This window comes from Leptopilina heterotoma, unplaced genomic scaffold (assembly GCF_015476425.1).
Source record: "Leptopilina heterotoma isolate Lh14 unplaced genomic scaffold, ASM1547642v1 Lhet_167, whole genome shotgun sequence".
Lineage (NCBI taxonomy): Eukaryota > Metazoa > Arthropoda > Insecta > Hymenoptera > Figitidae > Leptopilina > Leptopilina heterotoma.
In genome coordinates, this window is record NW_025110883.1 from 1626206 (window position 1) to 1644781 (window position 18576).

The 18576-nt window shown below is 26.8% G+C and overlaps 5 protein-coding genes across 6 annotated transcripts; 3 read left to right on the top strand and 2 right to left on the bottom strand.

Moving 5' to 3' along the window:
* Positions 1–97: 97 nt before the first annotated feature.
* Positions 98–5110, top strand: LOC122499399 (protein FAN-like). Its single transcript, XM_043607733.1, has 16 exons — positions 98–596; positions 701–934; positions 1038–1233; positions 1327–1512; positions 1574–1645; positions 1743–1951; positions 2046–2208; positions 2334–2488; positions 2584–2762; positions 2907–3038; positions 3132–3335; positions 3513–3783; positions 3965–4195; positions 4277–4365; positions 4450–4698; positions 4969–5110. Exons 1-16 carry the CDS (start codon positions 583–585, stop codon positions 5058–5060), a joined length of 2676 nt encoding a protein of 891 aa, XP_043463668.1. The 5' UTR covers positions 98–582; the 3' UTR covers positions 5061–5110.
* Positions 4700–9301, bottom strand: LOC122499405 (mitochondrial uncoupling protein Bmcp). 2 transcript variants are annotated; one of them, XM_043607740.1, is made up of 8 exons: positions 9035–9301; positions 8452–8534; positions 8229–8376; positions 7816–8092; positions 7571–7689; positions 6578–6638; positions 6407–6496; positions 4700–6293 (listed from the first exon to the last, which is right to left on the bottom strand). In XM_043607740.1, the coding sequence occupies exons 2-8, from the start codon at positions 8519–8521 to the stop codon at positions 6177–6179; spliced, it is 882 nt and encodes a 293-aa protein (XP_043463675.1). In that variant the 5' UTR covers positions 8522–8534; positions 9035–9301; the 3' UTR covers positions 4700–6176. The 2 variants fall into 2 exon arrangements, with proteins under 2 accessions (XP_043463675.1, XP_043463676.1); XM_043607741.1 differs by lacking the exon at positions 9035–9301 and adding an exon at positions 8623–8680.
* A 1264-nt stretch (positions 9302–10565) lies between these two features.
* Positions 10566–11690, top strand: LOC122499339 (DNA repair protein XRCC4-like). Its single transcript, XM_043607624.1, has one exon. It carries the CDS (start codon positions 10566–10568, stop codon positions 11484–11486), a length of 921 nt encoding a protein of 306 aa, XP_043463559.1. The 3' UTR covers positions 11487–11690.
* A 1564-nt stretch (positions 11691–13254) lies between these two features.
* Positions 13255–14402, top strand: LOC122499406. Its single transcript, XM_043607742.1, has 2 exons — positions 13255–13449; positions 13787–14402. The coding sequence occupies exons 1-2, from the start codon at positions 13347–13349 to the stop codon at positions 14215–14217; spliced, it is 534 nt and encodes a 177-aa protein (XP_043463677.1). The 5' UTR covers positions 13255–13346; the 3' UTR covers positions 14218–14402.
* A 54-nt stretch (positions 14403–14456) lies between these two features.
* LOC122499404 (target of rapamycin complex 2 subunit MAPKAP1) lies at positions 14457–17170 on the bottom strand. Its single transcript, XM_043607739.1, has 7 exons — positions 16839–17170; positions 16465–16605; positions 15976–16250; positions 15735–15904; positions 15358–15648; positions 15007–15248; positions 14457–14925 (listed from the first exon to the last, which is right to left on the bottom strand). Exons 1-7 carry the CDS (start codon positions 16909–16911, stop codon positions 14729–14731), a joined length of 1389 nt encoding a protein of 462 aa, XP_043463674.1. The 5' UTR covers positions 16912–17170; the 3' UTR covers positions 14457–14728.
* Positions 17171–18576: the final 1406 nt, after the last annotated feature.

Genomic DNA, 18576 nt, shown 5'->3' on the forward strand with positions numbered 1-18576 from the left:
TGATAAAAGAAAATTGTTTACCGACAATGGATAAATGTATCTTGGTAATAATTTCTACATTTTCACAAACTGTAAAACAGTTTTCTACTTAATTTTTTCCGGTTTACTCATATATTTTATGTCATTTAATTTTTTTCGAAAAATATATATAGATAGGAATATTCAAGTTATTTCTGTCGTTAGAAGTACTTTTATTTTTTTTATTATTTTTTACTCGTAATTTATAAAATGAATGTATTGTGTCTGTGTAAATATTCAAGGTCAAATTTATATTTTTTGACAGTTCCTTACAGTTTTTTAGAACTGTCATCTAATTATTTGGAGTATAATAGAAGAGTTTGCTTATGATATTTTTGTATAGTGTGTAGGAAGAACTGTTTTATTGAGAAGAAGATATATTAATTGAAGGAGGAAAATGAATAAAAAGTGATGACACTTGGACTTAACCTAAAATGTGAAATTTTTATATTTGAAATTATTTTTTTTACATATTTTGCGTCGCTTTTGACTCTGTAATAACGAAATCTTTTTCGATTTTGTTTATATTCTGTTTGTAATTTGTGTTTTTAATAAAAATCAACAATGGAGAAAGAAAGGTATGTAAAATTCTATGTTGCTTTTTTAGTTTTAAATTAAATAATAACAATTAAAATTGTGATTCATTATTATTATTGCTTACTTTCATGTTTTATTATTGTAGATTTACAATGCTTCTCCTGGAGCCTGGAGAAATATTTTTTGAAGATTACAGTGCCCAGATGAGATTTCTCGAGCCTTCGAATTCAAAGAATAACGAATGGATTGAAGGAAGATTGAAAGTTTGTTCAAAATCTTTGGTCTTTGTAAATAAGGATATCACTCAACCGTTAATTAAAATTCAATTAAAAGAAACAATATTGGCTGAGATTACCAATGCAGGCAATACAATATCAGGGTGAGTTAAAATAATAATTGAAGGAAGAAATTTAATTGTTTTTTTTTATTTATTTATTTATTGACAAGTTTAACGGGTTTTATGATATATTTCACTTTTCTAGATCGAATAACTTGTCCATCGAGTGTAAATCTTTTGTCAAAATGTTGGAGGGAAATGTGTTGGCACCTTATAAATTTATACATCAAAAGACTTGTTTTCAATTTAATTTTAATTATGCCAATGTCGAGGATTGTCTCGCTCAAATTTTGCAATTGTTGAGAGCAGCTAGTCTACCAACAGCTGAGCAAAATTCAATGGTTATTACTATTTTATTAATTTTAGTCAATTGTGACATAATAATTAAATTGTCTCCTTTTTGTTTTATATTAAAATTCTTTTTTTGTTGTAAGATAATGGCAATAGTTCATTCAAGACAATCTCGAGTTTCGTTTGACACTTCATGGCTCGAGGATCTTTACGAAGAAGTTGTTATTGAAGTGCAAGCTAATAAAGTTTTGCCACTCGTTGTCAATCCAGGAAGAGTTCTACTCACAAATAGTCGAATCTATTTTCAGCCTTATAATAATATGGATCAGGTAAGAAATTAATTTTTCCAAACAAGTTAAATTTATAGTAAATGATATTTTTATTTTTTAGCATCCAGTTTTGAAAATTCAACTCAAGGACATTAAGAATGTGATAAAAAGGAGATTTCTCTTGCGACAAGTGGTAGGATCGCTTAATAATTATTTTTATTGTATTAATAATATACTCTTGCATAATTTATTAATTTCACTATATTTTAATGAGGGTGTTGCTTTTTTAGGGACTCGAAATTAAATGGACAAAAGTGGCGGATGGGAAGCCGGAATATTTATTTTTATCACTAAGCAATCAGGAAGACAGAGATAATTTATATTCTAATTTATTGAAACAATCTCAAGTTAGTTTGGAAACTATTCCACAAAATCAAATGACAATGCAGTGGCAAAATGGAATACTATCTAATTATGATTATCTTCTTTACATTAATAGGTAATTTATTAAAAACGATGAAACTGATTCGATATTTTTAATTATTTTATAAGCAATGGAAGACTTAATTTTTTAATAATAATTTATTCTTCAGTTTAGCAGATCGTACGTTTCATGATTTAACCCAATATCCTGTGATGCCTTGGATAATTAACGATTATACCTCCGATACTTTAGATTTAGAGGATCCTAATATTTATAGAGATCTGAGTAAACCAATTGGAGCTTTGGAACCCCTGCGATTAGAAAGGTTGAAGGTAAAATAATTATTTTTTACTGTTAACAAGTAATTATAAAACTACTCTAAGACGTTTTAATTGTTATAATTATTGTAATTGACATTAATTTGTCTATTATTGATAAATATAATTGTAAATTTCAGGAAAGGTACGAGGAAATGTCAGAACCGAAATTCCTCTATGGATCGCATTATAGTGCGCCAGGATTTGTATTATTTTATCTTGTCAGAAAATATCCTCAGTATATGTTGTGTCTTCAAAATGGAAGATTTGATCATGCTGACAGAATGTTTAATTGGTAATATTTCTTTTATTTCGAATTGCACGTAATAATTTAATACTATTTCGAATTTTGAATAAAAATAAATGTTTCATTATAAATTTTTTTTACAGTGTGTCGGATGTTTGGAGAAATGTTATGGTGAATATGTCAGATTTTAAGGAAGTTATTCCAGCTTTTTATGATGTATCGAATAAAGGTGATTTTTTGGTGAATGGATATGGTATTGATTTTGGATATCGACACGATGGAACAAAAGTTGGAGACGTTCTTCTTCCACCTTGGGCTGAAGGTTCAGCAATTTCTGTTTTAATTTTAATTAATATCTACTTTTTTTTAAATATTGAAAATATTTTATAAAGCTAAACTTTTTATTTGCAAATGAAGAATTGTAAGTGAAAGAAAAGAAAAAATGTTTTAATTTAAATATTTTTAGGTCCTTCTGATTTTGTAAATAAATTACGCAGCGCATTGGAGAGTAATTGGGTTTCGGAAAATTTGCATAATTGGATCGATTTGATTTTCGGCTACAAACAGAAAGGAGAAGAAGCTGAAAAGGCTAATAATGGTAATTATTTGAAATAAACTATTTATTACCTATTTGATAATTTTTATTTAATTTCTAATTATTATTATTATTATTATTTTTATTTTCTTGCAGTGTTCTTTCATTTATGTTACGAAGGAGCTGTAGATTTAGACACAATTCGCGATGGAAACGATCGACATGGAATCGAAGTGCAAATTATGGAATTTGGACAGGTTCCAAAACAGGTTTTTACCCTGCCACATCCAAAACGACAAATTTCGAGTGATTTTATTCGTTCTGAAACTATTTTAACAGAACCACAATGCAAATCGAACGGTAAGGATTGTCTACAATATTTCAATCTTCCAATGGAACAAAATATTTAAATTTACCAAATAGAGGTTTGAAAGTTTTTGTTTTCATTAAATAGTATTTTTTATCGGTTATTAATTTTATTTTGTTTATTAATTTTATTTCATAAATAAAATTAATTGTATAAATTGATTTTTTCAGAAAAGGAGAGTAGCGAAATTTTATTGAAAGAATCTATGCATTTTCAATCACACAAGGAAGGAGTTAATTGTGTTTCTGTTTTGAAAGAAGGAGCACATTTAAATGACATTGTCTCTGTGGGTTGTGATGGGAATTTAAAATTTTACTCCATTAATTCGCAAAAGTTAACTAGAAGCGTTACTGTCTCTTTATTGCCCTTATCCTCATGCATATCATATCAAATTTCAACTCAATGCAGTGTCATTGTCATTGGTTCGTGGGACAATAATTTGTGAGTTGAAAATTATAATAAAAATGCCTTTTATTCAACTGATTCAAATTTCCCATTTTAAATATAAATTTAATTCATTATTTTATTGTCTGTAAAATAAAATAATGGTAGCGATATTAATAGTAATAATAATGATGGTAATAATAATAATAATAATAATAATAATATTTATTATTTTCAGAGTGTTTTATGATGTAGAGTTTGGTAAAGTGATAGACACGTTGTTAGGACACGAGGATGCAGTTTCTTGCCTAGCTTATAGTTCGAAAAGTAATGTTATTATTTCCGGTTCGTGGGATTGTACGGTAAAAATTTGGAGAAGTTATACTTCCGGTACGAAAATTAGAGTTGCCGAGTGTCTCGTCGCTCAACTCGATCACGAGTGTAAAGTAAATTGCATTAATTTGTCTAGGTAACGAAATATTTTTTGATTTTCTATTTATGATTTTAGCGAATTTTCTTTCGTTTTCTATATTTGAAACTGTATTTTCAGAGATGAAACTTTATTAGTCTCAGGAACAGAGGATGGGGAAATATTTTTATGGGACATGGAAACTTATAATTTGCAATTTAACGTTAAAGGTAATCTAAATGCATATCGTTAGTAATTTAAATAATTAAAAAAAAAATGTTACAATTTATTAATTGAAAATGTGATTTTTATAGGACATTCGGGTAAAGTGAATGCATTAACGTTTGAGCCCGAATCAAATAATATAATTTCTTGTGGAGTAGATAAAGTTCTTAGTGTATTGGATTTTCGAACAGGCACTCAGATTTGTAGCAAAATTTTGGAAGTGGAGGCATTGTCATTGACTTGGTTAAACTCGCTTTTATTAATTGGCGATGGCTGGGGAGATGTTAGTTTTTGGGATCCGAAATTCAACTGGATTTCAAAATTCAATTGCCATAATGGTAATTCGAAAAAAAAATTTTTATTTACATTTCATACTTCACAAATTTACAAGTTTTCTTTTCGTTCTCACACACTTGCTAAATACAAAGCGCAATTTTCTACCTACATTTATAATTATTTCTTTAAAATTTTTCATTACTTTTTTCTCTCTTTCTCTTTTTCGCTCCAAAAAGATTATAAATCGCTAGAAGCTTTACAACAATCTAAAAATCTCGAGAATTTTTCCTATATAACAACGTATACAAATTTTTTGTCCATTTTGATTACAGGTCCTGTTACATCAATAGTTGTGACAATTGATAATAAAAAGGTGATAACAGGCGGTAAAGATAGAAAAATAATAGTTTGGGATATCGATTGACGATTATTTTCGGAGTAAATAAATTAAATTCATTATTTTTAAAAGCAGATAATAAAGTGAAATAAAATGAATTAAAATTTCATTTAATGTGATAAAAATTCTATTGAAAACGAATTAAAAGAAATTGATTTAAAAATTATTTTTAATATGCATATTTTTTGAAATATATAATTTCTTTTTATTGTACATAGAAACGAAGACTGTTTATAGTATTGATTATGGCTGTATAAAATTTTTTTTATGATGCGTAAGAATTTCAAATGATTGCAATAAATAACATGATCATTAAAAAAAGCGTATATCAATTATAAAATTAGATGAAATTCAAAAATATTGTCTTTAAAAATTAGTAATACAATCTTAAAGCTTTGGTGGAAGAACTTGACTAGCAAGAATAATTTTTTTTTTTAATATTTCTTTGTTTTTAACTATTTATCTTATGTCCTAGAATCTAGGAATTGAAAATACAGTTTAAACTTATCTAAAATGCAAAAAATTTTAAATAATGATCAAGAGAAAAAGACATCTTGTAAAATGCTTAATTTCATCACATAATTTTCAGAGGTAGAGTTGGGTTAATTTAATTATTTTTATTTGTTAAAGATTTTTTTTTTATATATAATGTATTGTAAATAATATAATACTCTAATTGACTCTCTGGCGCAAAAAAATTGATTTAAAGAAATTTGCTAATAAAATTTAAGTACCCAATACAAAATTCAAAAATATCTCATATTTTGAATAAACAAGCAATTTCTTAAAGAAATCTTTTTATGTGTCTCTCGAGTTTGTATTAAAAATATATTTCAATATTTCTTTTCATAATACTATTTCATACTTTGAACTTTTCTCAACTTTCTTTTTTTTGTTTTTTTTTTTAAAGTAGAGAACCCGAGATTCGAAATTTCGAAATCAAAAATTTGTTTGATTTTCTTCATTTTTGAAGTTTTGATAGTTTTTTCTTTGGGGGGTTTTTTTAGTTTCCTTTTTCTAATATTCGTTCTGATTTTAAAAATTTTATCTTATTTCTTCTTCATAAGAATTGGTTTTTTTGTGTCCTTTCGGTCTTTTTTTAATTAAATTGTCGAATTAGTTGTAAAAATTCTCTACTTATTATTATAGATTCTTGAGTTGCTCGAATGTTATAAAGAAAATAATGTTCCAAGGTCCCATTCGAAACCATGTTGGTATAAATCCTTTGTAGAGAGCTAGGAATCCTTCATTTTTTATTGTCTGGAAAGAAAATAAATTTGATTAAAAAGTTTAATTTTACTTTATTATATTTATAATATTAATTTTCTATAATTATAAAAATTCAAAAATTGTAGAAAATTTTTATGACTTACTTGTAGTAAACAATCTATACTTCCATTATAAATGTGTGAAGGTAATTTTCCAGAAGTTGTTCGAACTCTCCTTTGATGCATCAGTCGAGTCTTGAAAAAATTTGAAAAAATTAAATTTCTTGAAATATGATTTGAATTTTAATTATTTTTAATTTTATTCTAAATACTTACACGAACAACGTCAATTGGCGTTGAAGCGACAGCACTCGCCATACTCGCTGCAAAACTTGACCTGCAAATTAAAAATTAAAAATTCTTTAAAACAATATTACATTATTTTTTAATTTTGTTGGATACAATATTTCTCAGGAAATATTCGTAATTTTTCGCTAAAAAGGAATTCTTCATTCTTCATAAAAACAAAATACTTGTTAGAATTTCTTTTTTTGTAAAGCTTTTCTTTAATTTTTCCATTTTTAGACAAAACAACAATATGAATGAAAAATAAGTCTTAAACATTTGAAAATTAGTTACTTTGTTTTTAGTTCATGTAAATTTTTTGATTGTCAAACCCTTATCCAAGTGAAAAGAAATGTACGGTATGAATAAATTTTGGTATAAAAATTAGAGTTCAAAAATTGTGATTGCTAACCAAGATTAATTTACTGAAGTAGATGAAGTGATATTTTCGATGGAATTCTCTGACGCAGGACAGCTTCTATATTCAAGTCTCTGTCGTCATCACAACTGCGAATAGTACCTGAAAATGAAATTATCTCAAAAGTAAAACATTAAAAATAAAAATGAACTCATTTCACTGTATTTAAATTTGCGTTTTCTCTCCAAATTTTTAATTCAAAATTAAATACATATAAACTGAAATATATATGTAAAATTAAATAAAAGTAACTTTTTATTTGACATATTGAGAAAGAGATTCATGAAAAATTAATAATTTCAGACCTGGATAAGGGTTACGATAATTCGAACAGGATAGTCTCGATTTATTTACAATTCCGTGATAATTATTTTGTTATTTTGTTTTTCATCAATTTTATTGCTTACTTTGAACTTTAAGCTGACCCCTGTGTTTTGTTTTTATACTTAAAAAAAACATTCTAACTGTTGACGCTCAAGTCGTTTTCACCTGTCCTCACGAAAAAAAGAGACCTATTAAAAAAATTTCGTTTTAAATTGAAAAGTTAAAAAAAATTCAAAACTTACACAAAGTGATTAGTGACATTATTTCCTATGATATCAATGAGTTTATTTTTGGTAAAATCGTAAATTGGGAGCTCCACAGCAGCGATAACTGCAGCTCGTTGCGCCGTTGGACCAACACCCTGTAATTTACAGATTTTAATTTCTTCAAATATTTTTCTATTTTTCAAATAGTTTTTTTCTATGTTATAATAATAAATTAATTATTATTGCTATACTAAATAAAATGAAAATATAATTCGGTTTACCCTCCAAAGTCCGCGAATGCCTTCATTGAGATAAACATCTTGAAAACATCCAAAAAGTGAGGAACTTGTTTTGAGACCGGTTTGCATTCGAACTTTAACTAAATCAGTTGGATTTGCAATTGCACTCGATATTCCACCAGCCAATGCGGCGCAAATAATATTAATTAAAAATAAATCATCATCGCCCCATCGTTCCACTGCAAATTCTTGTAAGGAATAATATGTTCCGAATTTAATTGTTCCATACGTTGCTTGCCTCAAAATTGCTGAGCTTATTCTAAAAAATAAAATAATCGAATGTTAAATATTGATAATATCGAAGAAAATGAGAAAGATCAGTTTTATCTTATCATAATGACTTGTCTAAATGAGATCTTAATGACTTAAGTAATTTTTTTTTGCACTAATCATACCCAGCATATAAAGCTCCAACTCCTTCTTGTCTTGAAATCTGAACGAGCGCATCTGTCATTCCAGAATACTTTAAATATGCATATTTTTTATCAAGTTTTTGACCCTGTATTTGCAAACGGGTTTTTGTTGTATCTAATGGAAATGTTCCTGTAACAGAATTCGATAATTTTATTTACTTCTTTTTCTAGTGTCAGGAAAATTATATTTTAATTAATTTCTTACCCAATTCAGCAATAATGGAAGCCAAACCTCCGTGGATGAAAGGTTTCCAATCTTTAAAATTTCTTTCCATCACAGTCTTCACCCTTTAAAAAAAAATAAAGTAATCAAATATTGAAATTAAAACAAGTACAAAATTTATTATAAAAACTGAAGTTTTTATTCGATAGGTACTTTAACGAAAAGTTTATTAAGAAATGATAAATCTGCTTTAATGACACGCTTGGGAGACATTCAAAATTAGACTAAAGTACAACGTAATTGAAAAATTATAGGTATTGCGTGCATAATCGAATAAAGTGGAAAATATTTTCAACTTGTATTTACGTCACAGTGATAAATTATTTAATCAAAACGTTTAAAAGTAAAAAACTGTTGTTTTTTTATGATTCATGAAAAACTTTATTCCCCCAGATTATGTAGAATAAAAATTGTTTTGCAATATAGAAGAATTAGTGTTAACATTAAAAGAATTAGTATTATTAACATTAAAAGAATTAGTGTTACACTAAAAACAATGTAAATGTAAATTAAAAATAGAGATTATCATAGTAACTGATTAATAAATAACAGGTAACAAACAAACCTTGTTAAGTTTGATATTTATAGTTGAGATTGTTTAAAAAATCGTTAATTGTCACAAACTTTCTGCTAATCAGTAGAACTAATAGAAAAACGTGTTTTTCAGTTATAAACGTGTTTTTGTCGTCTGCTAGTATCTCACTCACGTTTTATTATCTTTCTATTCATAATCATTTAATCTTAAATGCATAAAATTGTAACAAAAAAAACTGATTCAACAAGCATTAAAATTATACTCCACATTGCTCCACATTGGCTATAATGAGATTGCGCAAGAATGAGGTTAGACGCCATTTGTCAATTGCGCATGCGTTAATTATAAAAATGAAACTATTTTCTGATTGGTCGAGGTATCCCCGCGTAATTTAAATTTTATTTCTTATAATTATGATTTTTCTTGAAAAAATATAAGTTTAGAATACTTTCTTCAAGTTTTTATTGTTGTAAATTATTTGTTTGATTAAACATAATTAATTAAAATTCCTTTGTATAATGAGTATTTTTTTTTAATGTATTTTTTCAACATTCCAACTGATAATTTTAAATTAGCGCGCTCAATTTCAACCAATCAGGAACGTGACGTTTGCTCCGAAAAACGAACCTAACCTTATTGACAACGTACGCAATTTCAGTTCAGTTAAATCCCGTAAACAAACAGACAAACAAATCACAAGTTTTTCGTTAATAAAAAATATTAAAAAAACAATTATAAATAATTAATTAATTAGAATTACAAACAGGTAAATATTCGGTTATTAACTATTATTATTATTTTCCTTAATGTTTGTGTTTTATCTTAAAATATGCAATATTTCCGAATTGTTTTTTGAGTAAACAAAATAGAAAAGTAAAGATAAAATATAGTTTATTAAAACGAATTCTTTATTAAAAATTATTATATTGTTTTTGTAATTGTAAGAAAATTACTAAAGTGGCGTTAAAGTTAAAATTTATGTTAACGAATAACTTTAACAAAAGCGAGTCTTGCTCGATGAAACTTGTCGTAACCTGCTCGGTTGGGAAGTTCAAAAGTCGTTATCACCGTTAAAAAATGTAACCTGAAATTTAAGTTGTAAATTAAATAATATAATTAGTAACTTAATACTAAATTTATTATTCAGAGTTTAAAGGGGGTGAAATAATTGATAACATAAAAAATCTTATATAATTAGTTACATACTTTTTCATAGTTTAATTTTATTTACATAAAATTTGTTAAAATAGTTTACTGGGATGACTACAACAGTCAACAAATTTTCCAATTCGGCAAATGGCAGTCAAGACAACTTTATTTTGTGTTCTGAATTTTTGCGCTATCGAATACGAGTTCTCATATTGAGAAACAATAATTACCCACTGATTGGAGATGTGAGTTTTGTTAAAATAATATTTTTCTAATTAAAATCGAAATAATAAATCAATTAACAATAAATTTATTTCAGTAATTCAAAAATAAAATAATTGAAATTCAAAATGTTAATTTTGATAATTTAAAAATTATTTATATTTAGGTTACCACCTCTGAATTGTGGGAGATGGCGGCGGAATCATTTCCGGGGGGTGAGGAAGAATTTCAAGAACAAACAAAAAAAGCCTTCTCGGGAAAGGTACAAAATTATAAATTTTACTTGGAAGAAAATCTATTGAAATGGGAAGAAGGTTTATGGACAAGGGGCTCCATAAAACTTTTTCCCGAAACCGACATCACTAATTTTTCCGATATAGTTCTAACAACACTTGAAGATTTCATTCTTAGTCAAACAATATCCTCAGCAATTTCTGAGGAAAATACAAAATTGCGCGATGAGAATGAAAGTTTCAAGTGTCAATTAGAGGAAATGATAAAAATGAAGGATTTAGAAAAACATTTGCTGTCGAAATTTATTTTACTTTTGAATGAAAAGAAACGGAAAATTAGGGAACTAGTGGGAGAAATTGAAAAATTGAAGGAAAAATACGAACCGTCTGCTTATCAATTGTCGACTGATGAGGAAATTAGTGACGATGAGAAAGAAATGAATGTTACTGATAGTCCGATACCTTCGACAAGTAATGCGAGTTGTAATAAATTAAAAACTGAGGACAAAATTGTAGATTTTGACACTAAGAGGGAAATGGAAATTGAAGAGAAAGTTCGTGTTGATGACAGTAGGTCTTCTAGTCCAAAACCTTCGACAAGTAGTTCATTTAATAGAATACTAGAATCGACTCCAAGTAAAAGTAAAAAATTGGATGAAAAACAATCATTTTCGATTCCACTGAGACGTAGAGGTTCGATAATGGACGAAGAACTCGAAGATATTGTGAATAGTGTTGTAAATAGTGTTCCTGAAAAAAGTACCTGTCGATCAGCAGTTAAATCACGTAAATGTTTATTCGAAGAAAGTGACGAAGAAATAGAATTGAAATTTGACACTCAAACTCAATATCAAATAGATGAAGATATATTTTCATAATATTTTTTCACTCCCGATTTTATTTATTGCAATATTATTTATATCTTCGATTACATCGTTCATGAAAAAGTTTTATCGACAGGCATAATTTTTTTCGGGAACATTTTTCTTTCTAGCCATTTCTTTTTTCTCATTTTTTTATTTTCATCTTTAATTATCTGCATGATTTTGTCAAGCAAATGTTTTTCTACTCCTATTTTCAATTTCATCATTTATTTTTAATTTTACTTTCACTGATTTCTGAAATTTTGTGAAATAATTTTTTTAACATAATTTTTTATTATCACGTCAGTTTATTACGTGCATAATTGATTTTTATTTTTTATTATATTCGACTATTGTCTTTATTTTCTCTTTTAAATTTTCAAGTCTAATGAAATGATTTTCTAAAAGTTGTTATATTTTATCAAAATTTGGAATTTTTAAATTCCTGAAAACCAAAAATTATATACACTAGATCCTTTTTTTCTTGTGTGGAATTTTACTTTATTTTCAAATTATTCTTGTATATTTTGAGAATGATTAGAAAAAATTTTTAATTTATTATTTCAATGATGCATTTTTCTAAATTGAAATGAAAAAAATTGAATTAATGCTAAAAATGTTCCAAATAGTTGTGAAATTTTATCAGCTAGTCGATATGGAGAGTGTTTTTCTATTATAGAAATTTATATTGTATATGTGTGAATATTTATTAATTTCATAATCTTTTTTTATGAAATTAATTTATGAAATCGTTGCAAAGGAGTGAGTTATATTTTTGTACTTGAAATCAGTATATACTCGACAAATTATTATTCTTCCATCGATTAGTGAATTATGTCAAATCGGATGGATGGAAATTATTATTGGAGATACTTATTAAGTAATTAGAAAAGATATTTGTAATTTAAATTTGATGCAATGAATATAAATTTTTATATTCATTGAATATTTATGAATATTATTTTATTGAAATATTATATTTATTGAATATTAATAACATATTTGAACCTATAATAATTTATTAATAATAATTTATTTTTGTGGAAAATTACATATAATTATGTAATGGAAAATACATTATTATATTTCTTTAAATAATTTAATATTGCTCTTTTGAAATTAAAATTACTTATAAGTATCTTCTATAATGTCTAAAACTTAATATTCAATTATTCAGTGCAATAATTTTATAGTCTTCTTAAATAATTAGTTTTTACTTTCGACTGTACTTTGAATTGTTACCATTAGGTTGTTTAGGATATTTTCAATTTATTTCGTAAATATTTTTACGCTTTGTGAAACCAAATTAATTTTAGGAATAATCGTATAGTGTGGTTTGCTTTTTCATCAAATATTTTTCTTTTTTTGGGGTGAAAGGAATTTTTATCTTTTTTATTTTTGGGAACGATGGGATTGACTTGTAATATTTTCGAATAGTACAATAATTGTGTTTTATGGAAAATTCTTATTTGGAAATATTTTTAAAAATTATAATTTTTCTTCCTTATAATATTCTGTAAATTGTAATAAATTTTTATTTATTGATGAATACTTGGATTCAATAAATTCCTTAATTTTTAATTCTAATAGAAAACTTATAGCTTTATTATTTTATATCATTTTCTTAATTTTTTGTTCAAGTTTTAATTTTTAAATAAACGATTAATGAAAATTATCTATGAACTATTTAAAATTTCCCGCTCGTTTATCGTGTTTTTTATTCTTTCTTCTGATTGGTTGTTTCAATCGTTTCCCAGCAACACCTGCAGGGGTCGCTAAGCAAATCCCGCCAAAATTTTATTCGAACGCTTGACGTTAAGAAAGTTTGTTATTTGTTTTTGTTTAAATTATATTTTGAAGAATTTAACGATAAGAATGGAATTAGAAGATGAACAAATAACAGATGTTCGAAAGCGTCGTTCATCTGTTTTTCAAAGAAGATCCATATTATTTACAGGAGAAAACAATGTTTCGGAAGGTTCGAAAAGTTTTGTTGTTTTTAGGTTATGTTTACAAATTGTTTCTGCTTTCTGTACTTTTTGTATTTGTCATATTTGCGATACCAAATATTAATTTTGTTTACACTTAAAAAGAATTTTTCTCTGTTGTTTTATAAAATCTTTTGTTGTATTTAGAAATATTTATAGAATAGAATTTATCTCTTTATGAATATTTATATTTTGTAAAAACTTATGCAAATTCCCATCGGTATTTTCGGTATTTTATAATTATGGTCTAATTATTTTGTTATACTAAGATAAATTCAATTTATTATTTAATTTTCATTTAATTAATTTGACATTATTTTTTTTCAGGTTTGGATGAAACGAAAATTGATGACAACTCCTCAGCACCAAAAGAGAACAACCAAGATGCGCAGAATGTTGCCGAAGCTTTTGATTTACAAGCGTATGTTGATAAATTGAAAGTAGAAATTTCTGATTGGCGTGATGTGATAAAAGAACGTCAGGAAGAATACAAAAAACTCATGAAAAAAAAATCGAAACTGAAGAAAAAAGGACAAGAAGTTGATTTGAATTTATTGTCGGCGGATGAAAGAAAATTCTTTGATAATCGTCCAAATTTGGATCTTCTGATGAACAACACCAAGGAACTCATGGACATGACAGTGAAGACTGTCATTCTTAATCAACATTACGTTCAACGATACGAATACCTTCAATCATTATGTGAACAGAAAATGAATGAGGCAAAGGAGAAATTAATTTCGATGATTGATAAATAACAAATACTCGGTAACAATACAAATTTTTTCTAATATTTTTATATTTCTTTTTTTATTCGAATTATTTAGTTTATAGGATACAGTCTCATCAGTTTTACAAATTATATATAAAATATTAATATAGATAATATAAAATTAAGTTTAAAATTATTTTCTAAACTTAATTAAAATTTAATTTACAAAAATTTACGTATATTTAATTAAAAAATTAGAAAATTTAAATATAATTTACAAATTTTATTAAAATATTAAAATATTAAAATATATTTCGCGAAAGTGAAAAGAAATTGTCGTGAATTTTCGAATATTTCGGATTTTTTCTTTCTTTGGAAAATTAAAATTGACAAATGTAGACGATAGAGAGAATATTTAGCGTATAGTGAAGCTTGTTTTTTGGGGTGAAAATATTTTCAGTTTGAAAAATCTGTCAGAGTAAACTGTTTAGATTTGTTTCGGTGTTTGTAAAATTTTTCAAAAATTCAAAAATTTCGTGAACTATAAAATAGAGTCGTCATCTGTGTAAATGAAAACTCTTTCGTCTCGCGGCTTTACGTTCCTTTTGAGCGAGAAATTCTTTTCTTGATAAACTACTTCGTAGCTCGAGAATGTGATTGATTTTTTTTACGATCTCCTCGGCAGTGGCAGAATCGGCTTCGAATTCGTGATTTTTGAAAGATGCTGACTGATGAAGAGGATGACTGGAGGAAACTGGGAAACAAATTTTAATTAAAATTTTTTTGATATTAGGATTTAAATTTTTTTGATATGAAAATTTGACAATATTCTTACCAATGAAACCTTCGGGATTGGAATTCTGTGATGTGTAAACGAGAGTAAAAATTGTTTTTGATCCTCTATTTTCGATGAGTTCGCACCAAGCGATTCGATCGATGTGATAACTGACTGCACGCTGTTTGCTCCAGAAGCGACCGGCTCCTTTTCCCGTTATCACTGGATCGATTTCTATTTTCTCCCCCGAAATACCGAGATGTATTTCAGTTTTAGCTCGTACTTTGTTTATTATGTATACCCTGTGATATTTAATAGGAAACAATTAAATGTTCTGTTTCATTGTAAAGCAAAGTAATTTTCGTAAAATAATACATTTGAATTGAAATGGGATTTTCTGAGCTTATGTACCTATATAATTGATAAAGCGGTGCTTCCATTGCCGTTGTATGGCCTTCCATTTTGGCTAAATCTTCAGCGGCTATATCTCGCTCTCTCTCCCTTTTATCTTCCACGACATCTTTTGTTACGATTGTTTTTGTTGTGTCGTGCCGGGCTTTATCGCTTGGTTTCATTTCCACTAAACCCAATGTTGTAAATTCAAATTTCGATATTGTTTCGCGTGGATCCAAACAAGGAAAGTCCCAATCTACCTCTCCATCGTCTTCTGTTATGTAAAGACCGTACTGGCTAATGTCTTGTCTGAAATGAATACACAAAGGTAAATTTAAAAATAAATTTATTTAATTAAAAAAACAAAATGTTTGTTTGACGAGAAATATTCTTACTTTAGTGTATGATCGTAATGATTGCAGGCATATTTGTAGCATATTAATCCAATGAAGTCCTGTACTTTTGCGCTCATTATGACAACGACTTGAAGAGGATAGGATCTTTGTTCTTTCGGTAGCATGCACATAAATATTCTGTATTTTCGTACCGGAACTCCCACTTGAGCCTGAAATAAATTTGTTCCTTATATTATTTTCTTATTTTCTTTTTAGTTGTTAAAAATTAAAAATTACTTACGTTTCCATCGAATCGTGCGTATTTGGTGAAAGGATTTTGTGGAAGTTTAGGACATTTTTCAATTTGTTCCGATAACAAGGAACCTATTTTCGCTTTATTATCATTTTTCCGAAAGTCCTTTCGTTGAAATAGTTCTTGTTGCTTTTCACTTGTCAGAATTCCAGAATTATTCTCCCATTTTATGTGTTTTACTTTCGATGCCTTTTTCCTTTCGATATCCATTTTTTCCAATCGTTGAGCAGTATTTGATCGCTGTCGATGACTGTATTCCATATCTGAAAAACAATTTCGATTAATTAATAAAATTAAATAAGGAAAACTTCAATTTTGAAAATAATTCTACTTTATTCAATAGGCAGAACAAGAAGCTTTTTTTGTAGTGAAAAATTAATAATTTAGAATAAAAGTACCTAATAATTTAACATTTAAATATAATTTATAGAATGAATGATGATGTTTTCAAAATAGAATGATTATTTAAATTAGTACCAAATGAAATGTCATAGGATTCTGATAAAGCGTCTAAATCCTCTTCGTCACTTTCCTCCATTCCTGGATAACATTGAAGTGTTCCATTTGAGTGAAGTATTTTAGGAATATCTTCTCCTGCCATTACCATTTCACACATTCCTGTAAAAATACTTGTTAATGAATAATTTATCGAAAGCTAATTTATCTTATCATAAATTTTCAATTATCTCATCATTTATTGAGTTGAACTAATAAAGAAGATATTGATTTGGAGAATTTTGGTCTAGTTTTGCTGATTTTAGGTAAATTTGCATATACCGATGAATTGTTTATAAATATACGAAGATTCGGGACAATTAGAAACATAACCTCAAAGAGTTTTTTTTACAAACCTGTATCATCTGTGCTTATAAAGCTGTCCCTAATGTGGGACAAAAGCCAGTGTTGATTATCGTAAAAAGCCATTGTTTACAATTAGAATTATTTTATTTATATTTAAAGCCACGTTTTATATTTTCTGTAAACAATTCATTCGATTCATTCTGCCTTCTGGAATTTTACGATAAACATAACTTATTTTATTGATCTTTATTAAATTTCGAATAATAGTCATTCACTACAGATATATTATTTATAAAAATGAGTTATTTTTTATAAACGAATGTTTATTCTTGTAATTTTCGTTTTTTAAAAAAAGAACTTTTATGTTTACAATTAATAATATTATTTATCGACTGTCATGTTTGTGGTACAGAATATTTTCGATAGATGGCAAAGGTTTCCTCTTTATCGACATGTTTCTTGTTCTTTCTTACCGACACTTTAGTTACTCATAATGTCACCAAGTGGCGCATTGTTCTCAGTTTTTGGCGGGTTTTGCTCTTTGTTGCTGTCTTTAAATATTGTTAGTTTAATTGTCAGTGAGAAGTTCCAAGCTTAGTGGTGTATTTTAATTATATTCAATTCGAAATCATCCGAAAAGAGACAAATATTTTGTGCAGATCAAAACATACGAGAGGAGAAAGACATGAACAGTTTATTCTGACATTGAATTCAAAAGTGTGAGTTTCAAGAAACGTGAAAGTCATTAAATACAATTAATTAATTAATTATTAAATTTTAGAACAAATGCATTATTTTGTGCTGAAAACATTCGATTTATTAAATTTTATTTGCGTTTTGCAAACAAAGCTAAATTTAAGTAGAAAAAAATTCATTGTGACATTAAATGAATAATTAAATATTTGAAACATTTTAACAAGATAATTATTATCATTTGAAATGAAATATTTTGGTTAATTTTGAAATGTTTGAAAATTGAATTATGATGTAGTTTATAGCGGGAAATATGCTTATGGTTATATAAACTTATGAATAACATTAAAACTTGTATTAAAGCGTTATATGAATTTGAAGAATGTGACCACAATCTATAATAAACTTGCCAGTGATGCACGTCAAAATGCCAGTAAAATTAAGTTTGAAATTTCATATTGTAATTTCAGAGCACGAGAGTAACTACGATCATGCAAAGCCTTGTGGCTTCCAATGGAAAACCGATGCGCTCTATTGAAAGTCGATTTCTATCAAAATCAGATGAAATTTCCTAAAATCAAGGTAAGATGTTATGTTAATATTTATTTCTCTCATTCTCTTTCATCTTTCATGCAATTGAAATTGCAATGTTATTTTACAAATCGATTAGGAATTTATTCTAAATTGTAATTAATTAATTCAATTATGACCTTAATTAAAGGTTCATTTGTAGTTAATTAAATTTGAAATCAGCTTTTATTGAATATTTCGAATATAATGAAGACCAATAATTTAATTCCATTATCAGGCTTGCTAAAAAAATTTCTGGATTTTTCTTGACTTTTCTCTGATTTCTAGACAAAACTTTGTCTTTTTTTGACCATAAAGAATATTCTGATTCACCCTAAAAATCATTAGATGCTCAAAAAAAATTTCAATTACATTTATTTACGAATAATAATAAATAAAAAAAAAACTTTTTAAAAAAAGTTAATTCTACAGAATTGTTAGTTTAAAAAATGAAGAATTCAGATTTTCACTAATTTCAAATTTAAACCTTTTCAAAATTCAATTATTTCCAAAAATTCACGCTAT